Source organism: Epargyreus clarus, unplaced genomic scaffold (genome assembly GCF_041222505.1).
Source record: "Epargyreus clarus isolate Ecla_fem2 unplaced genomic scaffold, WU_Ecla_fem_2.2 ptg000009l, whole genome shotgun sequence".
Classification (NCBI taxonomy): domain Eukaryota; kingdom Metazoa; phylum Arthropoda; class Insecta; order Lepidoptera; family Hesperiidae; genus Epargyreus; species Epargyreus clarus.
In genome coordinates this window covers 7408433-7430415 of record NW_027332217.1, presented here as the reverse complement: position 1 = coordinate 7430415, position 21983 = coordinate 7408433, and the positions used below count along the sequence as shown (strand labels likewise).

At 33.3% G+C, this 21983-nt stretch overlaps 1 protein-coding gene across 2 annotated transcripts in view; it reads left to right on the top strand.

Annotated features, from left to right (window-relative positions):
- Window positions 1–12712, top strand: part of LOC140744865 (uncharacterized) — a 30121-nt gene extending 17409 nt beyond the window's left edge. For both annotated transcript variants that reach the window (XM_073076557.1, XM_073076558.1), the window contains 4 exons: window positions 1381–1469; window positions 4752–4942; window positions 10004–10146; window positions 11326–12712. In XM_073076557.1, coding sequence (XP_072932658.1) covers window positions 1381–1469; window positions 4752–4942; window positions 10004–10146; window positions 11326–11495 — 593 coding nt within the window. In that variant the 3' untranslated portion in view covers window positions 11496–12712. The remainder of the gene's footprint in view (window positions 1–1380; window positions 1470–4751; window positions 4943–10003; window positions 10147–11325) is intronic.
- Window positions 12713–21983: the final 9271 nt, after the last annotated feature.

Below are 21983 nucleotides of genomic sequence, written 5' to 3'. Positions count from 1 at the left end.
AATAATTTTCCATGTACCTAGTTGATATTGAGTTGATAATATTACTGTCCATAACACTGAGGACAGAGTTTGTTTACGGAAGTAAAAAAAAAGATAAAAGCACCTGCTTTGCTCATGAAAACATGTTTTGCAAAGGATTGGCCCTTTTACGGAATGACATATTATTATTTTCCGAACGTAACCATATTCTTAATGGTTATAGGTAGATCGTGGTGTATAGGTCTTAAATATATTACTTTTTACGCCTACATTTAGAGATTTAAATTTTATTTTTTGAATGACAAGATATCCATTCCTGACCGGGTTAGGTGGTTAAAGACGCTAGTCTGCGCTGGTTACATCTCGCCTCAATTTATGCAATGTCGTTTTGATTGGCTCTAATGCAACGCTGCACTATCTCGGCTATTCTGATCGTTATTTTAGTATTGTTTAACTGTAAAAAGTACATAAATTTAAAAAAATCAAATGCTTAATGGATCTCAGCTCATTTCGTTCAGGGTCACCTTTGAAAATACGAGGGATTTGTGTTATGATTCACCACTCTCGCTAAATGCGGATTGGTAAACTACTCATTATCTGAAAGGACTTTATGCATACCATTTTGCTATTATTGTTCATTTTCAGTCTTTCTGTTCTTTCAATTTATTCTTTCTAATTTTATTTGGTACCACGTACCACCGAAGCGCGATTGATATTGGGAGTGCATAACAAGAGCATTCCATCGACAGACTGGCAAAAACATTACCTTCTACTCCTTGTACCTGTATTTATATTTTTTATCTGATATACCTTGAAGACTTCAGCAATCAAATTCCTAGATAATCAAATTGAAATGTCCGATAATGTCTTCACACTTCAATGCACCGCCGTTATTGACTTGATTTCTTAACTGATTCTTTGTCCATTTCGTCAAGGTGATGGATCGATATTCAACGGGTGTTAAGTTTGTTTAACATTTTATTAAAACCTTAATGAAAGTCCAGCAAATGTCATGGATAAGGAATCAATTAATAACTACTACTTTGTTTCGTAGAAACTTATGAGAGGTGAACCAATGAGCATCCCAATTCATTTCTTAGACATGGCATTGCACTTGTGATCAACTTTATGGATAATTCATGGTCAATTTCGATTTTTTGATAAAAGAAATGACCCGATGACCCGATGACTCCGAGGTATGAAGTCCACTGATTCGCATTTGGGTTGCGCGGTGAACTGTGGCTTAGACCTCTCGACTCTGAGAGACGATCCGTGCCCAGCAGTAGTGGGACAGTAATATCTGAGTGAACCCAACAAAAATAAGATATTCATATCAGTGTCAAAGCGCAGATCCAACGAATAAAGGGGCATATGAATAAAATCGTATTTGTTTTGTTCCAGCGAGCTCAGTGAACTTGAAGCCGAAGCCAGCGGGCACCGACGACGGGTTCAAAGGCGAGGGAGCAGCGTGCGGCAACTCCGTTGTCAAGGTCAGTCGATAAACGAGCATAACAAGTGGTATTTAAGAGGCGATACACATCTCACGAAGCGACAGTAGGTACGAACTGAAACGATTACTGCTTATGTAAGCAACAAGGAGACGGTATATAATGAAATTTACTTAATATGAAAGCTAAATCTTTTCCACAATTCCTAATATGATAAAACACAGTGCCTGTCGTCGCGTCTGTTCGTCTGTCTGAACGCGGTAAACTTAAAAATTACCCAATGTTTTTTCATGCGGTATTTACCAAAGCACGGAGTGATTCATGAGGAAGATTTAAGTTTATATTTCGATAAATTTTGTGCAAATATGACGATGGTTGAATTTTCGCAAAAACATGCTGACCGTGCGTTTTACTAATTGTAGTTTATGGGTATGAACTTATGAAGTCTTGGGCAAAAGATAGTTAAGAATAATATTAAACTTATCCGCTTAGCTCTCGTACACTCAACCTAACAATGGTAGCGTTACTATAGTATTATATCTTATATCTAACAAACCCTGGGAAGCCCTCCGTGGGAACGAATCGCGTAGCATATTCTGCTTCGTCGGCATATCCTCGCTTCTACTCTTGCTGTTGCGATGCACAGTGCATTTGATTATGATGTCACGAAACGGATCCATTCGTAACAAAAGTGATAATTAAAATGGCGACACATTAATTAAATACAGTATTTAGGTCACAAATAAAAAAATACTGACATTTATATGTCCTTTTAGTTTAATTAATCTTATCTAATCAATGCTAATCTAAATTTGATCGTAGCAATATAACAGTAAAATCAATGCTACTGATCAATTATTAGTTTAAAACTGTATCGTCTTATTTCAATTATGTAGGTACCCGGTAGCCCTGTGGTACCCGGCAATGATAAACGGTTTGCGGGTCAATTCCAACTTCACATACGAGGTGCAAATGATAACGTACTCGGCGGTTATCGAGTTGTTTACTCAGTAAAGTGATTCGTAAAATAATGTCAAATTGCATCATGCTTCAAAGATTTGCTGTATTTTTGGTATATAATTTGAAGGTACAAGGAAATTAGACAGTTCTAAAACTATCTTATATGTTATATTCTGTTATGAGAGAACGGATCGATAAAAAAGTCATATTTTTGGTGCAAATTAATTGATAAATATTTAATGGCGACCTCTAGTTGAAAAATATGTCATAATAAGTGTTTCGAACCTGGCAACGGCGCACACATTAAATTAATTACGATTTTACAGTTTCTGGTATAAATTGAACGTTATTGAACGAGTACCAACCAGGATACAGTCTAATTGTTAATATGACATTGATAAACTGTAACAATACTGTTTTCATATGACTTCTGGTACCATAACGTACAGTTTCATAGAGTTTGCAAGCAACTACCGCAAAGTGGCCTTAAATAATGTGCAGGAACCTGCGAGTGCATTGTTCTATTTCAAACGCGATTGTATACAGATTACGTGGTGAGTCAGCAATACATTCACCTCCGCTTACCTTGACAACGATTTGAGATTATCCGTTAGTCGCATAGTTAAAATTCCCGTTTTTTCATAATTTGATTAACTAGTGCAACGTTGCGAAAGATTTTGTTATCGTTAAACATCTTGTGTGTGTTAAGGAGGGTGCGGTTTATGCATACGAGGTAGTATAAATTAATAACGTTAATTCTTCATAGATAACAATGTTTTTTGTAGGCTTTAGTAGTCTTTGCTTATAATTAAACCTGATTATTATGTAGACGGGCCACTTAATCAAAAGTAGTCGTATGTTTCCGCCTAATGTTAGATATAAAAATCAAAGAATTGCATCGACCCATATTTGAAGGCAGTAAAACTTGAAGGAATGCGGCATTACAACCACACCTACTTCCTAGTAATAGCAATGTACTCTTGTCCTGGATTTGAAGAATGTAAGACAGTAAGTCGAAGTATGACAACTTTGTACGTGGCAGCAGAAACGCCTTTTGTCATTGACCTTGGATAGGAATGTTGTCTTATTAGAAGTCTCCAACAATTATGGAGTTTCTTTCGCCCCCTTCTTCTCCATAACGAAACACCTTGCGAAGTGGTAGGTACATTGACGTCCAAAAAGAGTTCTGTAAAGAACTATTACTTTGAATTATACTTTGTCGTATTTGAGTTGATTTGATTAAGTGTCTATATGCGACAACGACCTCTTAACATCAAATGAGAGCCATATGCTTGTAATAAGTAATGTGCTTGGCTCTTCTCATTCCTTATTTAGTTCTAGGGTTAATCGAATCAAAATATGCTTCTATTTACATAATAATTGAAACATAATAAACAACAAAACTTGAGAAAAACATACGGTTTGTTATTGTATTGTCATGTAACGTTTCAATAGGATTGTTGTGCGAAATGTCTTACCTAACGCTATTGTACGGGTTCCATTATATTTCCGCGCGACATCTAGGCTTTATGATTTGCTATCCATACTTCTAATGACTAACATATTGTACTCAACGCAGTTAATGTTTTGGGATATTCGGATTTAATAATATTTAAACTTTGTCAGAATAATTAATTCTATTAATATAAACCGCAAGTAATTATAAATTTATTTATCATTTTAAATAACATGACATGTGTAGGTAATTATATGTTTATCCAAAATTCCAAAGTGCAGTCTCACGTGACTTTGTTTATCGTTTATGATTGAATCATTATTAATTACATTTTTATCACTTTTGTGTTTTCTATCTAAATTCTAAATGTTGTGTGAAAACGCTTCAATAAATCGCATATATTTTAAAGAATTGTTAATTTACAGTATATTGTAATCTTATAATGCCACAATTATATCTTTAACAAGACATCGCAAACAAAGCCATAGTAAGTGTAAGTCGAACTTACATAAATCGACACACGACTTTACTAAGTCCAAAATCAACCGAGCGCATTTTCCTGTTTTCAATTCTAGGCATAGACAAGTATAGATATCTCATCGCCTTGTAATTGAAGGATGCCATTAAATGGATTAAACGTCTGACAAATTTGTCAGCCATTTAATGCCTGTAATGGTGTAATTTACGCGGAACAATGCCGACATGCGCAGTTAAGTGGTGCAAAAACACGAAATCGAAGAAAAGGTGCGGATATTTCTCCGCATCGTACGGTTTCATCCGTAAATGATCTAAAAACTATTTTTTTTAAATATTTTCAAACGAAAATAGATGACAGTGACAATTTCAATTGACAAAAAACTGGTTACATTTTCTTGTTACGAGTAATCTTTACCAATCTATGATTCTAGGTAGCCCATCAGATGATATCGACGCGTTCGCCCCGCGGTTTCACGGTGGCGACGCCCGCCGACGACACGCAAGTGCCGGAGTTCCACCAGTACAACCTGATGGCACGCAGGGGCAGCAAGAGCTTGCCGGTCACGCCGGTCCACTCGCCGCCCGGCAGCCCCACCAGCCGCAGGAGGATGAATGGGAACCGGTGAGTTAACTTAGAAGACCTAAACTACAGTATTTTCTTGATTGGTTTCTCTTTCTGGTTCGGGAATAAAGGCCACACCTACTTCTTCTTAATAATGGTAGTGGAAACAGTGCTCACTGCTTTAATAAATTAAAAAAAAATGAAGACTTACAAAATTCATTTACAGACAGACCAACATGTAGCAGAAAGTATATAATCTATACTTTGACATTTAAAAGAAGGGGTTGATCAAGGGAAATGTTTTTTTTTTTTAATTTTTGAACCATGTTCATAAATTTTATAATTTACTAGATGTGGCATTCATGATCATCATTATTTTTAATAGACTAGTATGTTTGATGATAGATCTTATAAGTCAGATTTTAAAAATTGTTCTGATGTCACATTATTCCGGTAATAGAGCAATCAAGGATTTTAATCGGATTGTAATTAATAGCAAAGTTGTCTCGTTCACATAATATTTTCATGGAGTTACAACCTCATCGGCCATAGTCGGGTAATCAGTATTCTATGCTTATGTTTCGTTATGAGATCTGTCCGTATTTCTTAGAAATGTATTTATGACCAAGATTATCTTACCGAGATTATTTCTTAGTAACATGTTTTGTATTTGTGTATTGGGTTAAGTGTGTAGTTAACATATACTTTGTTTTTTTTTGAAGTAATTGTTTTGGAAAACAAGATTTACAACAAAATTGTGATACATAGAATTTCTATTTTGCAATTTAGTCCAAAAAAATTTTATAAATTCCGAATGAATATTGATTTAGTTCTCTAAAGATAAAGTGTCATAGGATATTCTAAACATTTGAAAAGTAGAGTCAAATGTAGAGACAACAGCAGAGGACACAATATACATAAATGTAACAACACATCGTGGAACAGAAACAATAGGTAATTAACTCTCATTACTGACAAAACTAGCGTTTTTATGAATTGTCTGCATGTAATAATTTACCGGTCCCTCAGTGGCCTCTAATGTTTTGACTGTAGTTAACCAACATAACCAGCTGAACTCAATTACAGTACACGAAATTCATCTTTATAAAGTAGTGTATGTTGTTAAAATGGAATGACTAAATTACATGTCCAACTGAAAGTCGATTGGCCGAAAACCGAAATTCCCCAATAACTTTTAAAGCTTTTGTTTTAGCCGACGATGTATTATTTGGCAAAAGGAGGTCGTAACCGAAGCCAAAGCTTCGGTCGGATACATAAGTACCAAAGTTCAAAAATAACCGTGTAAAATAACAGTTAATTTGGAGTTAATTAGACTTGTCTTTATAAGAAAGTCATCTATAAAGATAATACCTGTATCATGAGGTGAACTATGTGTGTACCGTGTACATTAATATTCAGTTGTAATTTTTAGGGTTCCATAGTTTAAGGGTAAAAACGGAACCTCCTAAGTAAGCCTCCGCTCTCGGTCCGTCTGTCAGTCTGACACGGTGCTCCATCTCCTAAACCGTAATGAAGGAATAATTATGTACTAGTTCGACTCGCACATGGCCAATTACATTATTTTATTCTGTGTCAATGTAAAAATTCTTAATAAGTATCGACGTCAACGATCTACAATAATTAGATTATTCGAATCAAACTGCCTTGTTATCGCCTGTACCTAATCACTTTGAGATTTTTCACGGTTTGTGCAAATTTAATGCCGCACAAGGTCAAACAAAACAAACGTTTTAATTTATTTGCATTATTGCCATGTGACTATTGTTGTTAAGCGAGATAGCCTCATGTGGGGTAAACATCACTAAGTAGGTATTAAATTTATCTGTAACTGAGTACTTACATATTATCAGGTCTAACTTAAGCTCGAACAATGAAGTGGGCTAAAGATATATGAATGTCTAGACATTATATTTTATATGTTTGTATATTACATGTAACTTGAATAGTTAAACATTGCGTCTTATTAAGTCAATTTGTTATTTAAAATATATGTGTCATATAAATTTAAGTACTTGGTTATTTTTTGGTTAGTAATAAGAAGGTTCATTGAACCTTTATTATATCAAAAATATGTTTATTTCCAATATTAAATTTGTCATGGTTAAATGGTAACAATTAATTTTTAATAGTAAAGTGCCCAGTAAAAAATATTTTCTCATTAAAATAACAAGTTCAATTACTTTATCATTAAATAGTTCTTTGTTAGCTTGTTTAAATATAATATTCGATTTTATCGAGACATTGGGTGAGATACTCGTTTCGTTAATAATAATACGCTAAAGTATATTAATGAATACAGGTTTTTGTAGACCTTTGGAAACTGGTTGTGGGTGTGTTCCGAGTAACGAGATACCGGCTTCACGACATGTGTCATTTGCAAATATGAGGATTCCTCTGCTAGGTATAAAATGTCAAGTAAATATCATATCCTATTCTTTGAAATTGTTGTGCTATTTACCGTAGTGCATTTAAACAAAAACCTTCAACTATACAGGGTGTTTTTTCAAAGGGTACCCAAATTGACACAGATGGTTCAGAAGCGGTTAAATAACCGATTTTTGAAATAAAATAATAAAAAAAATGTTAAGAAATATTGAACCATTTTATCCCCTAAATACAGAACTCATGGACATGATTTCAACAACGAAAACTATCATTCATAAGTTCTGCTATTTATTATCACACACTACTCTGAGCGCTCGCACACAAACATAAAAACTATGCAGGGAGATATCGGTAATATTCGGCTAGCGATCGCCTAGTTTCGTACAACCCCTTTCCCCCTCGCCCTCGCAGACACCTGTGATGCGCACCCGCCGCCCGCCGGCCGCCAGTGGCGCCAGTCGACCGTGACCGATTTTCGAATGTGTTTGCTATTTTTTATGAGTGAAAATGGCGGCACAAAATCAAATAAGTTATACGAACCGCGAGTATTATGAGATGGTACGGTGCTACATTTTAAATGGTAAAAGTTTACGTGGTGCGCAAAGACTTTATGAAAGTGACTCTTTACCGCGTTTACAAATACATGGAAATAACTTAAGAGTACCTAATACGACGACGATTTTAGCAGCTCCGTTAGACTCCGTTAGCTCCTTTAGACTTTTATTTATGGGGAGCAATTAAAAGACTTGTTTACGTTGAGGAAGCCCAGAGTTATGAGAACCTACGCAATAAAATAATTACAGATTTTAGTGAAGTGAAAAGTGTCCAGACACAAATAATGTTAAAAAACAATTTAAAAAAGCGTGCTCAGCTATTGAGAGAAATGGACTCCACTTTGAACAGTTTTTGAAATACCAGTGATATGTAGACAATGTAAATACCAGTGTGTTTTATAAGGGACATTCAATAATTATGTAATTAGGTAAGTTAATTTGCTGTAAATAGTTGATTCCAATTTTTTAAATACGCCATAAAATTTATACATTCGTTTTAAAACAATAAAGTCGTAATGTGGGTAGTGTGTATTTGTTCATTATGACGGTCCTAAGGCCTTGTGTGCGTGTCAGTCTCAATGAAGAACCGCGCGTCGGCATACTTGTATTACGAGTTTGTGTGCGTTAGTGCTAGTGTCATTATCAATGACTGCGCGTACTATGCAACGGTTGTCCATAATGTACGCAGAATTTGGAATAACTTAGAATTAATGTAATTAAATAATTAAGAGGGATTTTAAAGTTTTGACATTTTGTACATAACATTATTGATGTCTAGAATATGGTAAAAAAATTTGGGTACCCTTTGAAAAAACACCCTGTATAATTATGGTAGAAATATCATAGACTGTACATGGAAGGGAAAAGTGACATACAATTTCAGAACACCTTATTACCAATTAATAAGGTCTTTGTAATTAAAATTAATGTTCGTCATTGATTTTGGGAAACTGATATGGATTATCGAGTAGGTATACCTATATGAAAATGTTTTGTAATATATAATAATTAAACATTATAATGTTAAAATAAATTCATACATAAAACTTCTTATTTATTGCGCAAGAGATAGTGAATTCATCCTTAGAATAAAAATGTGCAGAATCCGTGTCATACAAGTGTTTGTGTTCTTTTTAAAGTTATTTCGGCGTCCTTTTACATTTTATATGGAAGTTACCATTCAAAAGGAGTTGAATGGTTAAAATATTTTTATCTAATTTATATGCCATATAAGTTATTTTAAGGAGTCTTCTATACGTTTTTAATATTCTGGGTTTTACCCACGTGTCTTGGCACATTAACAAAAGCGTGGCATTGAGAGGATATGACGACAACAATCAAACTCCTATAGCACTCGGCCAGCTACAAAAATGTTCTCTCATTTATAAGTGTGGGCGATTCGGAGAAACTGAAATTGGAGTTAAAATGGGGTAAATAAAATACTTAGGGTGTATATTTCATATTTGACTGTTAGGAAACTAAATAAGTAATAGTTGTGTTCCGTGTTTTACAGTTTATTTTTTGGATTTTATTGATTTTTTAAGATCAATTATAAAACAGTGCGGTGTTTGTAAGTTGCAGAGAAAGTGGCGAATTATAAGACACAAAAGTAAGATAGACGAGGGAACTTTGGTACTATTCCAACGTTTGCGTCGATTACGGACTATTTTTAAAACGAAACAACGTTCATTATGTTTAATTATAGTTTAGGAATTTTGTAAACAAAGTTGTTAAAGAACTTTTATTTAACTTTGACGATGCAAACCATATGGCTGAACCACGAACTTCACCGCCGTCGCACGTTTATATTTGTTATAGTCGTATTCATCGTGTTACTAGTATAGAACGGTTACATACATTGTTCTAACTTTTGTTTTATAATATAAGAGTAGCAGACGAGACCACCTGATGGTAATGGCTACTGCCTCCCATAAACATCTGTCATCAGATATCCCTATCCCTGAGGACTAAGCTGGAACTCCTCGGAAAAAGTATGTCTCCTTTACCACCTTCAAACCAGAACACAGCTGAGTTTAACACTGCTGTTATTAGACAGAAGTAAGTGTGGCGATGGTGCCGGCGGAGTTGAACCACCATGTTACGAAGTATAACTTGAAACTTAAATAATAATAATAATATTCAAATGTTTTTATCTTTGCAGTTACTTCACGTCTCCGTTTGAGCCAATAGAAGATTCGTCCAGCCGCTCGTGGCTAACGATGGCGCTGCTTGGCTTCAAGAAAGATCTAACTACATCCACGTCCACACTAGCAGAAGAAGAAATCATCGAAAATAGATTACATAGTAAGTTTTGGTCAAAAATCCTCCTCCTCTCCTCCTCCTTTACTCCTTTTATTATTTGCTAGAACTTTCTGTGGTTTTACATAATATATTCTTATTTTGTTTTTGGGTGTATTGTATGAGTTAAAGCTAGAGTAATATTACTGACAACAATTCAAATCTTGGATTGAAGAACAACAGAGTTAGGCGTTGTTGTATTTTGGTTTGCGGGTTGTGGTTATATGAGGCGTTCCAATTTAGTCCTCAGACTGTGAAGTAACAACTGATCTGTCTCATGAGGTGTTTTTTTACTTACTTTTACCTTTTACTTTACCTTTACTTATCTTGGGTTAACTTAGACAAAAAACTATATAGGAGTCATTATAGCTATCTATGAGTATGTACAATTTGATATCACCATCTCATTCATTTGCAATTTCTATTACATAATTAAAGTGCAAATGAAATATGATTCTAGGCGTTTCTAACAATAATTAAACATGTGATTCTTAACATACACATATAAATGTATATATTTCTAATGATAATATAACTGTTACCATGTTTATGTTTTATGTTAGAATTGTTATCATTAGAGTTACTATACTAACTCTGTAAAAATATTGACACTAGTGACGTGGGGTCTGTGACTTTGCTTAATATGCAAATAAAAATAGAGAATAATATGAACACTATCGACAAACTATATCAGTAAAGTTAAGTCCTGACCTCTTCAATCTTCAAATCAGTTTAATAATATTTAAAGATCAGAACTGTCTGATATCCTTTATTTGTATTTTTATTGCTTTTCGAATTGGACATGTTATTTTTGGTCTGACTGTTATGAAAATAGCATTTTCTGTACTAAAAACTAGACGTGGATATTCTTACACCTGTAAACTTGTTATGTGCAATTATATATGTCTTTAGATAATTAGGAAAAATAATTAACTTGAAATGGTACTAAAAAAGAAATTGCTACTGAAACAATTGTGACTGCAATAATTACCCTGAGCACGGATAAAAAGTCTTGCAAGTGATATTCCAACTTTGGCTAAGTAAGAAGCAATCTGTCAACACTGACATAATTTTAGTGACATTGCGTAATAGCAACCCTTTGTAAAAGTTGCTATTACTTATTAAATAGATAAGTTCACTGTATATCAACGAAATGTAAATAATTAAATTCCATTTTGTTTCCAGGTGGAACACTCGCAGAGTCCGTCGAGAGTCTGGGTCCAGCGCCCAAGAAGGAACCCAAGCTGATATCAGCCGAGGTCTCTTCGAGCAAGCCGCCCAAGCCCGCCCACGCCTTCCGCCCTCGCCCTTCGGAGCTCAGGGAAATGAACTTCTGGTCACCGACCTCCATGTAACATGATAGGGATAGGTTATATACGATAGTTTCGGCTACTTCGATTAATTTTATGTATTTTGTAATAAAGAGTAGTGTGTACAATTAATTAGTGAACTGCGCATGAAATGTTTCATTTTTTGCGTAAACTTGGTGTAATTAACTCATTATGTTACGAAGACGATAGTTGGTAATTCCACCACGATGCCAGTTATGACGACAAAAATGGGTGGATGAGTCACTCATTGGATATAAAAACTATTAAAAAAAGTGCGAAAAATAGTTTTGAAAATGAAACATTATTGAATTTATGGAAAATGTTTATAATTGAGTTATAATTAAAGATAACCTTCATTCTACTCTATGACATCGGCGTGATAAGTTTGTGATATCAGCTTGCTAAATAAGCAAGACAAAAGTAATAAAAAACAATGTCGATAAGCTGTGATGTGTCATTTTCGATTCTATGTTCAGAAATTGTTATAATATTAAATTCGCATTTGCCCTTTCTATATTCACACGTTTAGTCGATTACGATACGGGTTGAATACAAGAGTGTAGGCTAGAGCTTGTCTTGTAGTCTTTCGATGGCATCGACTGTTGCCGTCGTTAACGACACAAGGAGCGCGTGGATTGAATCTCGTTAGTAGTATTTGTATTGAAACCTATATCGATATAATGACCTTCTGTGTGAATATAGTAACCGCGATAGATTGAAGAAATAATGATCTCATTTTAATACACCCCGTCTGTTTTTTCAATCTTTGCAAAAATATATTCAGTACGTGATATTCATCGAAGTGGTCGAATTTTAAAGTTATAAGCTGTATTTTCGATGTACAGACGTTGCAGCAGACCAATCAGTATTTACGTTTTCTAGAGATTTCTCTGCAATATAATATAAGTTACAGCATAGATGACATCATCATTATAGGCGATAAATTCTACTTATAATCTTTAATTGTGTAATCTACTTTTATCGTACAAGAAAAGATTTCTCCGTAGATAGTTTCGTTTTGATTAATCGAAAATAATATTACACTGATAATATGTTATCGGTAATTGAATGTAATAAGATTTTCGATGTAACTAAATGCGCAAATAAATATATTTCGTGTGATTTTGAATAAACATTTTGTTAGAATGAATTGCTAGAATCTTTAGGGTTTTTTGTCATAGAAATAGTTTAATTTTATCTTTCACGGTACGGTAATGACGTCATAATGTGTACATTAACAATACTCTCCTCATATCGTACAATGTAATGTTGATATTTCTTTCTTTGACCAGTTGTAGAGAAATTAGGGTTCTTAAATATTCCATTAATTTTAAGGTTTTATTGTTATTTATAATGTCTTTTCATCAATCATTACCGTATACATCATTCAACAAATTTTACCGAATTATTTCATTAATTAATATTAATTGAATTACAATATTATTTCAAAGTATAAATAATGAACACAAATATAATAATTTTAAATTGTTTGCAATATTTGGCAATCATGACACTTTCTCATTATATTAAAGTTTACAGATGTGACGTATATTATGACGTCAGCGTTATATTTTTGATTAGAATAAAATAACCGTTTCTAATATAGACTAGCCAATTAAATGCTATTAGCTATTCATATTAACATACTTTTCATACGAATGAATCTTTCGACATTTGTGGATAATCAGTGAGGGAATGAAATGGACATGGAATACGCGTGGAATTGAATGAAATAAATAGTTCGAAATGACTGGTTTAGACATGTGTTAAGAGATTGTGTTAAATTATAAAATAAACTGTTTGTGATTTGGAATTTCATTTTGTGTGAATATTTTCTCTGATCACTTATTGTCGTCGGCTTTCTTACAACAGTGCACAATAGATACGAAAATTGTTTTTATTTATTTTGTGTAGTAAGCTTTAATAGTAGGGAATTTATCGAGAGCAGAAATGTGAATGGAATAAAATAAAATTCATCGCATATATTTTCTTGTCAGTATCAATTGTGTAATTACAAACTACTTTAACAAATTAACATAATGTATAATAATAATTAAATAATTTTCTTCATATTCGTGTATCATTTTACAACACCCTTAAGTTAATATTACCTGGAAGTTAAAATTCTGGAAAATATGGTTTATGACTTAAATCAGGAGATTCAGTAATAATCAGGATATGATGATGATATGATGTAGATAGTAAGTATACATAATCATATATATTGCAAATAGTTTTAGTTAAGACAAGTCAAGATTAAATTTGAGTTAACCACTTTCTTGAATAGCCTGTAAGCGTATTTTGCCCAGGCATTCTAGCTTAGTCCTCAGTAGCGGTGCTTTTGTGACCGACCAGGTAGGAATCTAATATTATCCTATAATTACAGTACTTAACTGGTGTCCGTGGGCGACATAAGCCACTTACCATCAGCTAAACTGATGACTCGTCCGCTACTCTTATATTATAACAAATAGAACTGAGTTCGTATCATAATTGAACTATAAACACGCCGTCAGAAAGTTTTGATACTTTTCTAAGCTTATTTCGAACATTTTATTTCTACCAACCTTGTTAGGCAATCTCAAGATTTATAGCCTGTTACTTCTGTGTTTGTACGTAATTAAAAACAAGAAAGTCTTTACGAAATGGTCCAATCTTCTAAGTACCTGCGAACAATAAACCCCAAAAAGAAGCTAAGCATAGACGATGGTAGGTATCTGTCGATCTATCAGACTTTTGAAATCCATTGGTAGGAATAGGTGTCTCTTAGAACCCTAAAATGGAACTTCGCTACAATTGCTGATCTGGAGGATTACCATCTCTTAAAACAGTATTATTTTAATAATACATTCTAATTTCGTACCATGACCTCGTTACAGTAAGATTGTTTTTATAATATTATAATCAGCAGTTTTGTATTATGTCGGTCGAAAGTATTCATTCTTTTTTTTGCAGGAAATTTAAGTTTTTAAGCAAAATATGATAATTTCAGTTGGTTTCATACAATGGAGAAGCGAAAAATTAATAAAGTTTTAAGTTTATTCAACTGTGTATGACGGAACACAATCAAGATTGTGATGCGAAAGAGACGACACTAGTTTCGATGTCTCGTTTCCTCTTGGATAAGGAATAGGCAAATTACTTTTTCTTTTACATCACTCTGTAGGAATGAAACAAAACTGTCCTAAGGAGGTCGTGGTACGAAACAAAATAATGTTGATGCAATATTGAAATAAGACTTTCCTGAACTATGATGGTTTATAAAAGATGGTAGTAGACCTCCAGGGCTTTTTTCGTAAACTAACATGCAGTAATTGCACTACACCTGATCGTAAAAGGTCACGGACATTTGTAACCAACTCCATATAGAACCTTAGGGTTCTAACCTTAGGGTGTGGATATGGTGGCTTTGTTAGCTTCCATTAAAACGTCAAACTGCTTTATGCTAAGAATTTTGGTGTAACGGTAAACTTATCCAGTTAAAATATATTGATTTTACCTTTCCAAACCCATATCTATTGTTTACTACTTCATAGTCCATCAAGAATTTCACAATGAGGCGCTGCTAATCTAATATCCCTTATCGCTTCCTATGGAACTTTTATGGGAAAAGAAAATCGTCAAGGCAGTCGTTCCCCAATATTAGCCAATACGGCCTAATTTTCTGAGGTTCTAAGTAAATAGTTATTAGTTACTTAATGTATAGCAGCAACATTTAATGACGGCGTTAAGCTATATATCACGAACTTAATAAAATGGTTATAAAAACTGTCTCGAAACAAACTTTTTACTTTATTTATGTCACAAACAAAGCTCTACCTAATTGTGCGGGACGACGCGAACAGCTGACTCAAGATTCGACGTAATTATAAGTTTGAAATTGTTTACTTAATTTATAGTTCATAATAGTTCATAAGTTGTAATAAATAAAGACTTCATTATTCGTAACTTACGATCAGCTGATTAATATTGTATAGTTCAATGGCCGACGCTAAACAGCTGACTCCAACTCGATCAGCTGATCATAGCAGTAAGACGTAGTTACGTAAACAGCTGATAGTTTTTTAATGTAATTTATTGATGTTTTTATTATGTTTGAATAGTGTTTTACTTATGTTTTATTGTTAATAGTATATAATAGGATTTAATAGAATAGGGAAAATAGATAATAGTTTAAGTTTTGTAAATGTATTAAAATTGAAAATTAGACGAGCTTACCTGTAAGCGAAGTCTGATTATAATTTTATGAATGGTGATCTGAAATATAATTGAGAATTACAATGTAGTATCCTTCTTCCCACTCGTCGGCATCGCGATTGTTTAGCCTTTTAAAAACAAAAAAGTTCAAAGACCACTGACACTGCGTATGACAGTGACAGTTCCCGATTCCTCACTTAATTTAGAGTCTATCAGTTCCAACTTAGTCTCCTTGATAATATGCATGCTGTCTATATCTAGGAGACTCTTTTGTTCTTATTGTTGCAGTATGGGTTTTGATTTTGGGAGGGTGGGTAATTATATTTCAGATCACCATTCATAAAATTATAATCAGACTTCGCTTACAGGTAAGCTCGTCTAATTTTCAATTTTATTTCATGGTGATCTGAAATATAATTGAGAATTACAATGTAGATGTTTAGAGACAACTGCAACAATGGGACATGTAATTAAATTAAAGATTTATTACCATACATATATACATATTATTATATGGATTTAATTACATTGCTGAGTATTTATTCGTTCTGCATCATATGGATGAGATGTTGTGAAATCCATAGTGCTTAGTGAGATTTATTCTCAATAATAAAAAAAATATATATATATATATATATATATATAAATACAATATGAAAATATCATATTAATAAGAATTTTTTCTCTTAATTAGGTATAATTATAAAATATACATAATTATTAGGATTGCTAACTGAATATTTACTCTTACTGTATAATATGGATGAAATGTTCTGAAACACATAGTACTAAGTGAGATTCCCCTCTGAATTAGATGAAATGATATTCAGTGCAATAATAATGCAATATTTTTCTCTAAATATATTATTACTAGAATTGGCCAAGAATAATAATAATAGTAATATTGTAATTTGGTCAGTATTAATGATTATTCAATTCAAGCTTTTGCACCTTGCAAAAAATAAATGCATACAAGGTCGAAAATATGTTTTCTACCCTCCATAGTATGTCATAATTATGTGTAGAATGAATTACTTGATCAATTTTATTGACACAAATAATACTATTTCCTTTGCTATATAGCAATATATGTATAAATATGTTTCATATGTGATGTGCATTATATAATAATGTACTTTTATATAATACTATACTTATATGTACCACTAGGTACATTGTATGTATTCCAATATTATTAAAATAGGAAGCCATCCCATGTGAATATTAAGTAATTAATTATTATTTATTGACAAATTATGTATTAGGTATTTGATTTGATCTTGGGAGGATATATGCCCCATGTGAGATAAATTTATATTTTATGTTGTAGGTATACCATTATATTAGTGTGCATGTTCTAGAGGGACATGATCATTCTTAGATCAATGAAACATTTTAGTTTTATATGACTTCCTGTTTTTATAGGTATGTATCGGATTTGCAAAAGTTACTTATACTTTTTGCTGTACCATGCTTATGCATGCCCTCTGTAAAGTTACATATCTATATGGTTGGTTGGAAAGCTTATGATGCGTTTCCTTTTGAAATCCAATCTGACTTTCAATCTAACATCTTTTCCTAAAAATGTGTGTAACTATCAGTTATGTGTATGTATAAGTTGATATCAGTTTTCATAACAGTATTTATGTATATCATTATTTCAAACCCCATTCATGACTAGACCAGAAAAGCTTATCTTTACTCAAAAGTATTTATGCTGAGCATTCCCAGGATTAATTCAGTTTTAATAAGTCAAATATTTTATAACTTCCATGGGGTTCTGGCTTACTTAGCCTGTAATGATTACTAACACAACTGGTTCTTGTTACAGCTCTGACAGTGATAAATTATAAAGTTATTACCCACATTTTTCTCCATCTTAATTCTTTAAGAAAAGGAAAGTAGATAAATCTTCTATATATAATAATTATAATAATAATTTATATATATAATATAGTTTTCTTTGTTCCAGGCAAGATGTCTGCCATGTGTGTCCTATATAGTAACGTTCATCACACATACCCCTAAGGAATTCCTATTAATTCTAGGGATGCTAGATTTACATTTGAAAATTGATTGGACATGCAGCTTACTTTCTTTGTTGTTTTATGTTTTATAAGAGCATCTAGGTATACACACTAGGCATAAAAGACCCAAAGAAGATATCATATGGCTGGCTGCATAATGGCTGGCCATTCACATGATATTTTTTTTTTTTTTTTTTTTTTTTTTTTTTTTTTTTTTTTTTTTTTTTTTTTTTTTTTTTTTTTTTTTTATATTATAGGAGTAGCAGACGAGCATGCAGTCCACCTGATGGTAAGTGGCTACTGCCGCCCATGGACATCTGTAATCAACTCCATATAGGATTAGATATTCCTATCTGAGGTCAGTCACAGATGCGCTGCTACCCCTGAGGACTAAGCTGGAATTCCTCGGAAAAGTCTGTCTCCCTTACCACACCCTTCAAACCGGAACACAGCAGCGCCTAACACTGCTGTTATTAGGTAGAAATAGGTGTGGCGGCGGTGCCGCCGGAGTCGAACCACAAAGGGTTCTACCACCTTTAATATTGTTATTAATTTTATATCATTTATAATGTGTCACATATTACCATGGTGGACATTATTTACCCTTAGCCTAAGCTTCATTATGAAATGATAACAATTTCAGTTTTAGTGTAACTAACATAGACATTATGAAGGCTTAAGTGCAATAGCAATTCTCATATTATGCTTGTCTTTATTCCAGGATTAATGGACAGCTGTGTTATTTGTTGACCTGATGACTGGTGTATAAATGTATGATGCATGTTTCTGTATAAACCCGGTGTTGCTGAAGGAAATGTTTAAGCAACAATATAAATAATATATTATTATTTGATTGCTTTTTGTAATGTTGGGAGTACCAGGCTTCTGTTGTAGAACATTACATAGGTACTACCAATCTTTAGTAAATTTTTTCATGATGATCAACCTCATATTTTAAGCAGTTATGTACAGTAAAAGTGAAAAATATGTGCAGATATTTAATAATTAACCGTATGTTTGTGGACTGAACTTCCAAACCTTTAATTATTACTGTATTTATTCCTATTGAGTCACTGAAAGATAAGTGTAACGAAATTCAAAATGTTAATTTTGTATAAATTCTCACATTTGTACATAAAGTTCACTCTTGACATTCACATATTTGCATTTATGTCACATATGCCACATAAATAAGTAATACTAAACAAGGTTTTTGAATTATTTACAAGTATGGACATTTATTATTTAGCACATTTGTAATGTTATAGTATTGCAGGTATTGTTATAGTACCTGGCCTTAGAATAAATCATAAAGGTATTTGTGTCCAAAGACAACTCCAAACTTCTGGATTGATTATCACTGTAAACCAGTGTATTAAATAGATAATTTAAAAACTTCAATTCAAGTTACATCTATATATAATAGAGTAATATTTATATTATGTAAGCTCAATGACTTTAAGTAGGTACTCTGTACCACTAATTCAGTGGTGCATTATAGTTCTTATTGTACTCCTTGATACAAATCTCCTTAGAGTTATACCTTAATAATACAAGTATTTCCTGAAATCCGCAATATCTTGAAATACATCTAATCTGGATGTTCGGATATTCATATACCTAGCCCACAAGATATCAAATCAAACAGCTTTATATAGCTGGTAACTGATTAAATTTTATTATACATAATTTGTATATATGTGAGTAAGAGGTACTACAATATAACCCATGTAATATTGTTTACTTTGAGCCATCTATAGGTACCTGTTATTTGCTTATAAAACAGCTGAAATTGAGTAGGAACTATAGAGTATCCATAACAAATCAATGAACTCTGGTCAATTGTGTTGAGGTATTAACACAGAATGCTACTATCAAAGCTAGGACTTCAGACGCTGGATCCAATATATGAGATATTTATAGTATTCTTTCTACATGTGACTAAAATATATTGGACAGATATGTGTCAGTATCAATAAGCCGGAGTCTTGTTTGCTTAATCATTGTCCTCCTGAAGTGGTTCTTTTGAGAGAGCATGCCTTATGTTCTATTTCAGGTTAACATGAAACAGTTGTCATGTATATACACCAGTGTGTATGTGATAATGTGAAGAGCACATCTATTACCATTTGAGATCGAGCATTGGATTAACTAGTATACAAAAATAATTTTGTCATCAATGTTGTAAGATTTTTATCTTGACGCCATATATTAAATTTTAATATCATATAACACAATTGATTTGTGTGGAACAACCAATCTCAACCAATTTCAAATTGGCAACGGGGTGCTGCATAAAACATTTATGTCACAAATGTCTATTTTAGACATTGTTTTCTGATAAGATAGCTAGTCTTCTATCATTTGTAATGCAGCTAAGTGAGTTTCAATGTCTTCAGTATGATTCCGTTACATGAGCTCATGAGCATCATGCTGTGCGGTGAATCCTGATAAGATTCTTATATGCACGGGGTTATATTTGTTTTGGGTTAACACACCAGCAATGTGATGATTTCTATTTTCTGTTCTCCACCATGTATTGCACATATTTTTATCGTGTGTATTGTGGTGGAGCATAAATTTCCTATTATGACCTTTATAGGTAGCACTACTTAAAGTGTTTTTGAGAAGAGCATCAAAATGTACCAGGTTGATTTCCTCTGTTCTCATTGGAATATGTCATTCATCCAGTTGCTTCACACATACCTCCCAATTTTAGAGAACTCTGATGATATTATTGTATTCACTCGTTGTCCCAGTATATTGACATAATATTTTCCATTTCTGTTAGGACACTGTTTTGTCATATAGTTACAAATATGTTTTGCTATTTGCAATAACTCCATGAATGATTCCTGAAATTATAGCTGGTTCTGAAAATTATTTTGTCAGAGTTGGTATAACAGGGTTGGCATAAACTTGTGTTGTAGCAGCTCTAGCTTGGTGCTTATAAATCATTCATGCTTTATACTGTGTATTGTTAGTGCAATAGCTAGTGATGGAAGCATTCAAGCCATTTGCCACATATAAATGTTAGCGCAGGTATCTCGTACTCAATGGCGAATGAGTGAAACGTTTAGTGTCAACAAAGTAACACTTGGAGTATCTCGTACTCGACGGTTCTAATGCTTTGTATATTCGACCACTTGCCACATAGAAATGTTAGCGCGAGTATCTCGTACTCAATGGCGAATGAGTGAACCGTTTAGTGTCATAAAAGTAACACTAGGAGTATCTCGTACTCGACGGTTGTGACTCTTTGAATATTCGAACATTTGCCACATATAAATGTTAGGGCCAGCATCTCGTGCTTAATGGTGAGCGTGGGAACCATTTAGTGTCGACAAAGCGACGCAACGAGTATCTCGTACTCAATGGCTCGGGTGCATTTTATATTTGGACCATTAATTGCTAAATTATATGCATAACAATGCAAGCATCTTACGGTTAATGGCGAATATGAGCACTGTTTGGTGTCTGTAACGTGCAACAGCGAGATTGGCGTGCGTGAATACTTTTGAGGTTGTAGTTACGAGAAAGTTTTTCGAACAATATAGTTTCTTTCTGAGCATATGTTAGTTATTTAGGCATTTTTATAGTCGTGCACACATACTGTAAAAGGTGAATAATACATTATTTTCTTACATACCTGGTGAGTAATTTGTACGTAACCTCTGAACCGGTGATCCAATCCGAAGAATTGCTTCGTAAATTCCTGCTACTGCAACTACAACTACGCAGACGTGATTCTTCATTCCTAGTTTCCATTTTCTTCATTTTTTCACTAGCTTTGCTTCACTATACACATTTAACAAAACTTTGAAAAAATAGTATCACGATGCCTTGGAAGCGCGAAAAAGAAGTGAGGAATCGGGAACTGTCACTGTCATACGCAGTGTCAGTGGTCTTTGAACTTTTTTGTTTTTAAAAGGCTAAACAATCGCGATGCCGACGAGTGGGAAGAAGGATACTACATTGTAATTCTCAATTATATTTCAGATCACCATGAAATAAAATAAATATTTCGTAATAGTTTATAGGGCATAGGTATAGGTGTCAATTATAATAGGTTTTGCAATAGTTTAGGTTTTAATAGAAGTTTAAATAGAAATATGTAAATTCCTAAACAAACTAAATAGATTATTATTATTATTATTGTGAATCCTCGATTCAAGGCCACAGTTTGAACAGGTTCGTACAGGTCCGTACAGGTTTAGACATAGAATAACGGGAAATAGTTGTAATTGGCTAAAATGCCTATATTGCTGCCTAAACCTGCTTTTAGTTG